The following is an 11571-nucleotide window of genomic DNA, read 5'->3' on the forward strand; positions in this document are numbered from 1 at the left end:
CGGGGGCCCTGCTTATCGCCCCCCAGGAGTTATTAATACACCCCAGATAAGGACGGCAGAGAGACACCGGCCCTATAGGCTACTGCAGCGCGGTAAAAACTCATGTTCGACATTTGATAATGTTCTAATACTAAAACTCCTGCGGAAGTTATGTACAGATACCTGGTGACGCACAGACCTCTAGCACTAACGTTTCTACAAGCAACAGGGGAGTGCATAGATTCATATAAACTAGAATATGTCCCCTCTGCAGGGTCCACAAGCGGCCGACTACAGGCGTAACACTTGACCTTGACGTGGTTTAGCGACAGGCACATAACTCTGAGTTGTCCTGCTTTTTCTCGATTAATCGAGTATTTATCCATACAGGTTACGCACGGCACGCACATCTATAACTTGAGCGTGAAAAGAGTTGCCTGCATACTGATAAAGCCCCCCAATGTGAAACCATGTTTATACTTTGTTATAATATTTAACTGTAGGGGGGTATATATGGGGTATATAAGTCACTTGAATAAAGTCAATGGCCTATTTGGAAATCATTGGTTATTTCATTTTTGGTTTTCTGGATTTAGTCAGGGTGCGCCCTTTTTGAGTGTGAGAGCGCAGGACATATTGTATAGGTTTGACTTCTCCTCGTATGGATCGTATGGATTCTAACATGCCCAGAAGTAGGCCGGAACGTTTAAACATCAGTCAAATTTCTAATTTCGATCTCAAGATACATTCTGCAATTTGCCTATTTCATTTGGGGATAAAGTGCAGGTGATTACAGACCGATATGTTTTATAGAACATACTATGGACAATGCTTATTAATAATTAATAATGCTTATTATGTACGCTTAATAATAAAGCATTAACAACATTAGCACCTATAGGCCAAAAATACTTCATGCTGGCGATATTCATGGAAAATGATATAGGAGTAGGGAGTGTCAGGGAGGCGGTCCCCCTTCTATACCTCCCCTCAGACGGGTCCAGATCATTAGCGCACTGGTTCATCTCAACGCCTTTCTGTTTCATGCATCCCGCCCTAGCGGAGTGACATCACGGGCCGAGGAAAGGGGATTCGCCCTGCTCCAACTCCAGTTACAAAAACAGACACAAGCTGTCAAAGGAGGCACGTTGGCCTACATGGACAAACCAGGACTACTTACACCCTTATCAACGTTTCCATTTTGTCTTGTTTTGGGGATGAGGGATTTCAACGGCGTATAGTGCACCTCCGATGACCAAACCTATAAATCAATTCTTATTTTAAAAAGGGTGTATGTTACTCCGTGGGATTGATTTCCTTAATGCGAGCGAGCAGGACCTTGATGGCATAATGCTTCCGAGCCCTCTCACCTCGACGCCGTTCTCTGTCAAGGATATTCTCAAGCTGGAACAGCAGCAGCAGCAGCATCTCCGCCAGTTGGACCAGCACCCGTCCCGGCAGTTGGACCAGCACCCGTCCCATACGCAGCACTTCCACGACGAGTCGTCCCAACAATTGCAGCAGCAGCAGCAGCAGCATTTCCAAACGCCGCCGTCCTGCATGCTCGCCGCAGCCGGAGACAGCCCCCCGTTCTCGGACGGGGAGGAAAACATGTCTTATATCAGCTCTCTGGCGGTGCGGGACGGGCACGGAGAGGCCAGTCTGTCGCCGGAGATGTACGTCCACTCCGGGCTGAGCCACCTGGCGGACCCGAAGCTGGAGGCCGACCTCGAGGACACAGACACAAGTGAGTTAAAGCACGATTTAAATGTAAATGTACATTTTCAACCTCCTAAAATGATAACGCTGCAAACAAAGGGATCGCTTTGAGTACATTACCCATTGTCTTATAAACTGCCCATTGAGACTACATCTTAAAATACACTTTCATGATCAAATGAAGTCTATATAAAAATTGGGCTTTTTTCAATTATGCTAAAATAGGCTACATAAAGTAGGCTAACGTGATTTTTTAAGAGCATGCTTGGGTCATTTCAGCTCAGATCTTTTATTTGTTCGAATACATTAATTTTTAATTGTAAATTAACTCTTGGCTCAACACATTGATAAATACATGCATAGCTATCTCTTCTTATTAGCTTGGACACATGCTATATAGACTAATTATAGGTGCTTGGTTGAACAATATTGAAGAGGCCTATATTCACGATGGATGATATCTGAAAATTATAAATTACATTTCTCATTATCTTAAGGTCTGAATAGAAGACTTAATTACACTTTTCAGATGGTCAAACAAATATGAAAAGATCAGCTTGCATGGCTATGATTTGTAGGGCATAAAGGAACATTGATTTAAAGAAAATTGTTGTCTTCAGATGTTATTAATGTTGTGCAGCGTTTGGCAGTAAGTAATTATTAATTTCCTGTTGTCCCTTATTCCATAATGTGTTAGTCAGCTATATAGGCTCTATGCCGAATACACTAAGTAGCCTACAAACGAAAATATGTATAAAAGAGGATGTCATAAAAAAAAAAAATACCAGGCCAAAGATATATCTGTATTTTTTCTATATATGTCAATGGGTCATTTGGCTATACTGAGGGAGAGAACAGTGTACTTCGTTTCCAGAACAGTGAATGTAGCTAATCGTATTGCAGTCCAGAAATGTTTATATTTGTCTTCTGAAACCACAGAGAGCTGCAGCGTGGTTTCCAAGCCGCTGGAGGGTGAGGACATCGGGCAGGGGGACTCGGAGCGGCCGGTGAAGCAGAGGACCAGAAGGAAACCCCGGGTCCTCTTCTCCCAGGCCCAAGTATTCGAACTGGAGAGACGCTTCAAACAGCAGCGGTACCTGTCCGCCCCGGAGAGAGAACACCTGGCCAGCACTCTTAAACTCACCTCCACGCAGGTGAAAATCTGGTTCCAGAATCGACGGTACAAATGCAAGAGGCAGCGCCAAGACAAGTCCCTGGAGCTGGCGGGACACCACCACCCTCCCCCGCCGAGGCGGGTCGCCGTGCCGGTACTGGTCCGAGACGGCAAGCCTTGTCTGGGCGGAACACAGAACTACAACGCGCCGTACTGCGGGTCGAATCCCTACAGTTATAACGGATACCCGGCCTACACGTACAACAACCCCGCATACAACACCAACTACAGCTGTACGTACACCAGCATCCCCACTCTCCCCCCAACCACCACGGCTAACGCCTTCATGAACATGAACTTGGGGAACATTGGCGGTTTGAGTGCTTCTCCTCAACCCCAGACGCACCAAGGGACAGCGGTCACACAGTGCCAGGGGTCACTGCAAGGGATCCGGGCCTGGTAGCCATGATCAAGACCGGGATTTAACCGGGGCCTCATTTTATACACACCGGTCGTTCACCGAGCTCTTGCTTTCAATGGTTCAATCTTTTCTCATTTTGAAAAAAAAAGTGTGTATTTCACATCAATATCTCGGAAACAGTGTTGTTGCTTTTGTTGTAGTTAAGCCATGAGATGGGTTTCTTTTGACTGAAATTCATTCGTAATGTTTACTCCCCTGAATACGATGTAATGCTATGCGTAACGGTTTGGCTGGACTTTTGATAGTTGACGAACAACAACGGCATTCAGTTTCCTTGGTCAAGGTTTTGGATGTCAACCGACTGTAAACTCATTGTGGCGCAGGGAGTTGATGTCACAGGTGCACATGTGCGTGACATGTCCGGATTACTGTGCTGCAGGAGAGTTGGCCATCGATTTCTCAAGGATTTGCTTGATATTTTAAATGTTTCTTTTTAACACAATGACATACGGAGGGATTTTTTTTATATATATATATATATTGAAGCTTATGTAAATTTCTATTCTGGTCCAAATTGGAAAAATAATTGAAACTGTATTCATAGCCGATAATTCCGTCCATTTTTTAATACTTAAGTGACACGCCGCGGTCGAGGCCCAAACACAGATAACATGTCAATCTCATAACTTACTTTCGAAAACAAATAAATCATATTTTGCGACATTGCACAAACGGTCCTTTATATTCTTCGTGGGACATTGAGAGCTTTGGTCTCAATGTATCTTTAGCCTATGTGTATGAGAGAAAATAATAATGAAAAGAAATTGTGTTAACATTAGTGGGGGGTTTTCAATGTTATATATATTATATTCAATAATAATTTGAGCAATGAATGTTGCATATAGGCCAGCCAACTCCTGGATTGAAATACTGTCTGCATATGTTCCTAGTTGGACATAATGGCAAAGGTAGTCCAATGAATAGACTTCATTGGAGGAGCAATAGAGCAAATGTTAGAGCAGCAATGTCAGACTCGTCGCTCTTTATAAAGCAATGAATGGCTTCTTGGAAAGACAAGCCATGGATATTAAGACGAGAAAAGACTAATAGTTTTCATTCTAATTTCTTTAAAGCCTGGCCGTAATATTTCATGCTTAATAACCGTGCATTGAACACAAGCCTGGTGTTAGGCTACTAGTTATTGCAAACGTGTGAAATTCAACAAGTTCGAACACATGGAAATGTAACTGGGTTGAGAGTCAGACAGTGCTGGGTTGATCCGGCTGGTCCTGACAGCTTTGTTAGCCTCTTACCATTTTCAAAAGTGTCGCAGGGGAGGCGGTTGCAAAGGCCAGGCCACAGGCACACTCGAATTAATTGTCCGGGTGCCAGGCGGTGTGAAAGGAGGAAGTTATTCTCCATTTGAGGGCCTTTAAGGACGCGATTAGGCACCTAAAATACCCTGAAAGAGACAGTACGAGCAAGGCTGGAGAGCGGGAATAATGGGCCTTATTGGATCCACGGACAAAAGGTGTGTGGTAGGCAGGCCCGGCCACTCAGCAAAGACAAAGGAACCCAAGAGCTGCGAGATTGACGTCCTAATATTCCAATTTGAGGCGCAGGCAGCACGTTATTTTAACTGGCTGCGCTATACAGCGACTGGGATGGAAAAAAATGTGTTCACTTTTGTTCGCTTTTGGGTTTTGTTCAAGGAGAATAGGTCTGTGATTTGGGGCGGAGAGAGAGATCCCCAGCCGTGATTCTCCGGGGCAGCCAGGGCTGGAGGTGAGGCAGCGGGGGGCAGCTGTGTGAAAGAGGGGTATTATTATTGCTACAAGTTTGACTATTTTTCTATCTGGTAAAAATGGGGACAAGGAATGAGTTGGAAAAGACGCATGGCGCCTGGTTAGAGAAATGGGCCCCGTGTTTTGGAGAAATAATCAAACTTGCATACTACAAATGTATGCATGCATAAAACATCCTCATTTTAAAGCTGTACATACACAGATATTTTTTATATATATAAATAAACACCACCAATAAGCATAACACATTTCATTTTGGGTAACACAGATAACTTACTTAATATTTAATATTTCAGTTGAACAAAACTGTGCTTCACAATTTCGCTTGTCAAAAATCAAGTTTAGGCCATGTTCAAACTTAGTTCAATGCAGTAACAAAAAAAGTGGTGAAACTTAACGGGCCAACTTGAGCGGGACTTTATTTAAGCAAATAAACAGTTGAACCATGAGCATTCAGTATAGGCAGACCTGATGACTCAATCCAATCTCACGACCTTGTGAAAGGAAACCGTCTTGGAAAGCCGTTTGTCTTAGCATATTTTCAAATGTATGGCTGTAGGCAATGACGGATTCATGTTTTAGGGTGGTTTTGCTGGCGGTAATAAGGGTAAACGGAGCTAACCACGTCGCTTTTCCTCTGTGGGAACAAGCAGCCTCGCATACCACGGCGGGCAGCGAGAGAGAGAGAGAGAGAGAGAGAGGGGAACTGGAAATAAGACAGACACACGAACAGCGGTTCAGGCCAAAGACATTAACCAGACGAGTCACAGCCGTCATAGGCCCTCGGATGAGCTCCATAAAGTGGGGGAGAATCTCAAGTTATTACTGAAGAGAGTTAAAGCATCCGAAGTCTATAGGGATAGGGAGTGAGATCTCTGTGGGAAAGGGCATGCAGTTGTCGTGTCTACTGAAGGCTCTAGGCTAGTTTTAGAGTCATTTACGTCTTGAAATATGTCAATACAAAAGGAACCACAACCGCAAAATGGTTAAGCATAAAATCAATAACAGCCTATGAATAAATAGGCCTACTGCATATATGTTATTACAATAACACTGTTGGATAGTATTGAGTAAATCTGATAAGAATCAAGTTACCGAAAAGTCTTGTTATTTGTGGCACACAGGTAGGCCATCGTTAATTACATCAATTAGTTGAAAACCCTTTCTTTTGAAGTAGGCCAAATTGGAACCTGACTTTTACAATCATTTAACCGAGCTTTTTGACAGTGTTGAGAACTGGCAGGACAATTTCGGGTGTTAAAACTGACAGCCGAGTTATTTTCCCATGCTTTCTGGCAGGTCTCGTCCATCCTAACTTTGTTTATCGGCTTTATCCCTCAGATTAGCAAGAGATTCTCAGACAGTCGAGTCCCCGCTCTGTCCTCTCCCTATCGCCACCAGACCATCAGGCGCACCTCCTTGGCTTATGTTGCCAAGATAGACATCGGCAAATAAACCCTGCTTGCTTGTAACATTTCACTACTGTATTCTCCTCTCGGGGCTCTAACGCGACCCTTCGCTCCTAATCTCCTGTTGGGACCTAAACAGATTTAGGGCAATCAGGAATCCCTAATGCTCTCTCGCTACTAATGGGGATTAATTGAGACGTAAACAAAGGGAGGCCTTCTTGGCACCCACTGATAAGCGACGGTGCAGCTCTCTAGCACTGTTGCAGGAGTGGAGCATACCTGCTGTCACTTCTCAGACCGGCCACTTGATGTATGTCAATAGAGTTGGCGACAGTAGGGCGTCGCCTGAGGACGCGTTCTCGTCACAGCAGCGTATCGGCTCATCTGAGCGGTGCGTCCAAATCCGGAGCGAGCTGCCGCTTGTAGAGAGCACTGATAAGGTGCAACAGCATGAAGATCACGAGGAAACTAAATGACGATCACTGGGAAACTAAATGATGATCACTAGGAAGCTAAATGATTTTCCCTAGGAAACTAACTGACTATCACTAGGAGACTAAATGATGATCACTAGGAGACTAAACAATGATCACTAGGAAACTAAATAATGATCACGAGGAAACTAAATAATGATCACGAGGAAACTAAATGATGATCACTAGGAAACTATATGTACGTGGACATTATGCCCTGTCCTATTCACAACAAGCTACCCAAAATTAACAACTCATTACCCACATTAAGCCTCACCCAAACAGCACCCATCAAATAAGCCTACTTGAAATTAATTTTAATAACACGTTATGTCGATTATTATTATTTTAAATAGGCCTTAATGATGCAGTTGGGAACAAAATAACGTAAATTCGCATGCGTCTTTTTCCTCCATTTAATTTCTGAAGGCTATTTCTTACTCGTCGTTAACATAAAAGTTAAGACCATTGCAATAATATACAATGTCAATTAAATTTACGGTATAGCCGAATCGAGATTGAACATTCAACTGTCATACAAAAGTAGCCTAGTTTAACCATTCTATTATGGTGCGAGCCGCCGCCTATACATGACGCTAAACTGTTTACACAAAACATACCCACAACATAACCACAACTGCACTGGAGCTGTTTGTGTTATCCTTGCAGAAGGGAGATTATGAGGACTCTGACCTTTGAAACACTTATCATACATCACTCTGCATATCTACAGTGTGTGTGTGTGTGTGTGTGTGTGTGTGTGTGTGTGTGTGTGTGTGTGTTTGTGTGTTGATCCAGATGCACAAATACACAAAATCATGAGATACAGCAACAGTGTAAAAAAAAAAGAAAAAAAAAGAGGAAAAATTCAATGCCAGTGAACGCTTACAGACCGAACCCTTGACAAAAAAAAATCTCATGAAATAACAGCAATAACCAATAATAAGAAATTAATTACACTTGCTGTTGTTTTAAGGCAATTCATCCTGCTGAAATAGTGGGAAATGTAGTTGAACATGGAAATGGGCCTATACAAATCACTATTACATTGACCACCCCAAGAAAACATTGTGGTTGGTCCGGCACCCATTGGTGTAAAGTGTGTGCAAGTCTATAGGTCTGGCCCTCCTATCATGTCATAAAAAAAAGAACTAAGTTGGCGTTCAAAATACAGTATTATGTTGTTGTGAATGTAAAGTTAGGGTCATCACAATCATACGGTAGATCTTATGCAAATACGGGCACAATCTAATATGAAAACAATATTGCCATATACTAATTGCCAACTCCATACAATACTGGTATAATAATTCTAATTAGTCAGAGTTGGGCAAAACTGGATTCTAATTTGGCAACGGTAATGGCACAAACGAAGAATAGATCCCTTTTAGGCTAAATAAGTGGGTATTTATCGAGCCTTGGCTCACACAAAGAGGACAACAGCACATAAGGAGCCCTGGGTGTAGATGCGGGTAGGAGACATCTTTCTCTTTCGCTGCTGTACCTCTGTTGGTTTGTGTGGGCATCATCTCAGTAACATGCGGTAGACCAACCATTAGTCATGGAACTGCCCGCACGAATTTACCATAGATGCGGTCACCGCAACTCACACACACACTCTCAAAATTTAACCACATTTTAGTAGCAGCAACATTCCTCCCATTAAAATCCACATAAACGAGAAGACTCACCTGGACGTGCCCAAACAGCGCGCCATCCACGTATGCGCGGGAAAGATGTATCGTGAACGGAGGTAGGAAGGGGGCAGGGTGACATCTCCTGCCCTGTCATCACATTCCTCGGAGAGAAAATAAATCTAAGTTGATTTTGTAGTGAACTGTTGGATGATAAGCTGAAGGTTGGTGGGGCTTTGGCTTTATGTTTCTTCCATTAGCGATGCAGTGGGGGTGCAACAAGTGTTATGGTATACGACCATACAGTCGGACATCATTGGAAACGTTTTTAACTGTTTTTTTCGTGCCAAGTTTTTTTTATTTTTTTATCCAAGTGTTCTTGTTTCTTGGACCTCCAACAGTCCGCGGATAGGTCGTCCATCAGCCGTAGCCATCTAAATATTTATCCCTTCTGAGCCGCTCATCCACATGATATCCATTCACACTACTTTCTGGGTCAAAACAGAGATACTTTCTGGGAAATTCTACAGGGAACGATTCATCCGATGCTCACCAACAAAACCGTCATCGTTTACATTCGCTAACAATAACATGCATCCTAGGGGGCAGCGATTAAAGCCTGACCGAAATCGCATGCAAGACACTGGACAGTGGACACCTTCCCATAACAACACAGGCTACACAGGCTGTACTATTTGGTTAATCTGAACTTTTTACACCATTTGGCGTCACAACACTCTTTGGGGAAACAACTAAACAACAATCAAATGAGCTCGCCTGAGTAGGCTAATAGATAGTCAGAATGACCTTTGTATGGTCTGTGGTCAGCTGGTGGGCTACCCAGTAGGCCTCTACCATAATTGATGTCTCTATACTGCAGAAGAGAATAGATAGATAGATAGATAGATAGATAGATAGATAGATAGATAGATAGATAGATAGATAGATAGATAGATAGATAGACACAAACCCCTCTGTTGAACGTCTTATTTCACCCCACACTGGTAGATATTAACGGAAATGCTCCTCCGCAAGAAGCCTGAACATGCAGGGTCACACATCCCATCAGGAGCATGATGGCCCCGTCTGAACAGGCACCCGCATACAGCTTAATGTATCATCAGTGCAACTCATAACAGCGTGAAGGCGGACATTAATCAACCTCTGTATTTCAGGAGACACCAGTCTCGTGTAAAACATCATAAAAAAGAGATATCATAGGGGTGCCAAACAGCCGACACGCCATACTGCCCAATTTAAGTTTGACAAATGTTGTTTACACACCCTCTACTGTATGATGCATTGTCTGTATGTTTGAGGTGCAGTCCGTCGCAGATAAAGAGATTTATATACTGATCCCACGTGAAACATCAGTAGACGGAGCATTAATCAAACCGGTAAGGCGTACCTGAAGTATCACACGACCTGCGTTCTTCCCCGTCGAGTCCACCGTGGCCCTGATGACCAACCTGCAGTCACATTTGGCTTTCACATAATTACCGAGACATTAGCTATACCACTCGCAAAAACGAACCTCTCATTTCACAGTAGACTGCCAAAAACACAGAAGGAGGAAAATATAAAGGGGTAAGATGACAGCGTGGCAGTATGTAGGCCGAGGGGAAAGACAACAGGGCCTCGAGTGAAATGGGATCCGCTAGGGAAGGACGAGAGGCGGGAGGGATAGTTGTCACGGCGGAGTCACTGCGTCGGTCAGCTTTTCTACTTTGTTATGTGATTAACAGAGAATAAAAGCATGCTGTACAAAAAAATAAAAATAAATATGAATGTATGACAGAATGATTCTGTGTGAAAAGTCAAGGTCAGGACCATCAGTAGCTTTAACCGTTCATAAACATTTGTATGGAAACTATGTTTCCACACAGACACGGAACCATAGTTCCAGAAAGTTCCGCCAAGTCAACAGAAGAGGAAGGTGTTGCTTCCATCTTGGTTACTTTCAGATGATCTACACATCTGGCTGTGGCCCAGGGCAATGGCTTGACCAGACCGTTGGATGTCATCTGGATTTCCTACGATCGCAGTGAAGACAAGAAATGCCCTTTATGCGCGCCGCTATCGACGTCTGATTGTTGGCACCAACGCAGGCGCAGTCAGGTGCTAAGGTAAAGCAACTGTGGTCCTCTGTGGCTCAGTTGGTAAAGCATGGCGTTAACAACGCTTAGGTTGTCGGTTTGATTCCCGCTGGGACCATATATACTGAAAAATGTATGCACTCACTGCAATGTAAGTCGCTTTGGATGAAAGCGTCAGCTAAATGGCATATAGGTCAACGCGCGTTTCAGTGTTTTCCGACCTGCATTGGGTTTACTTCTTCACCGACACACTGCCTTGGACGTGCGTGTGTATGCTTGTGACATGCCTTCATTTCGGTAACAAATAAACAAAATAGATGTGGCTCGTGGCTTACGTTATAAAAAAAAAGGTCCCAGGGAGAAGACTACATATAATAATATATGTATAATATAATCGAAAACTAAATCGCAGTCCAAAACGGTCTTATTTTGCCAGATGGGAGTACGAGGTTTAACATAGATTTCTATATGCTTTTTGGCACCAGCTGCAGTTCTCCCCATGGCCACATGGTGTAGCCGGTTTGAAAAACTCTGGACCAGCGAAGCATGGTCATATGGATCTTGAGAACCAGAACTTTGAGTTAAAGCCACACTCTGTAAGATGTGGAAATGCATCAGCAAATGACACATAACAAATATCACATGCTTAATTGTGATTTAGCTGAAGTGCTCAAGCAATGCCATTCCTAGCTAAATTACTTATTACTTACTACAGTCTACTATGATTACAAAAACTAAATTAACCAATAGGTTTTTAGTACTTTGGTTATGATGACAAAAACAGATTTATCAGTCTCAATAAGGTAAGCAGCCTCAAAGTCATATTCTTCCAAATGTAAAGATATATTTGACTAATATTAATGACTGGAAATATTACGACTGTGGCAGAACAAACAAAAGGAGTTCAAAGTTAAAGCACAT

General features: G+C 43.2%; 1 protein-coding gene across 1 annotated transcript; it reads left to right on the forward strand.

The window, feature by feature from the left end:
* The first annotated feature begins 1127 nt into the window (after positions 1-1127).
* Positions 1128-3821, forward strand: LOC310821444 (homeobox protein Nkx-2.5-like). The gene is made up of 2 exons (XM_083693483.1): positions 1128-1726; positions 2638-3821. Exons 1-2 carry the CDS (start codon positions 1273-1275, stop codon positions 3273-3275), a joined length of 1092 nt encoding a protein of 363 aa, XP_083549609.1. The 5' UTR covers positions 1128-1272; the 3' UTR covers positions 3276-3821.
* The last annotated feature ends 7750 nt before the right edge of the window (positions 3822-11571 follow it).

This window comes from Argentina silus, assembly GCF_951799395.1.
Source record: "Argentina silus genome assembly, chromosome: 22".
Lineage (NCBI taxonomy): Eukaryota > Metazoa > Chordata > Actinopteri > Argentiniformes > Argentinidae > Argentina > Argentina silus.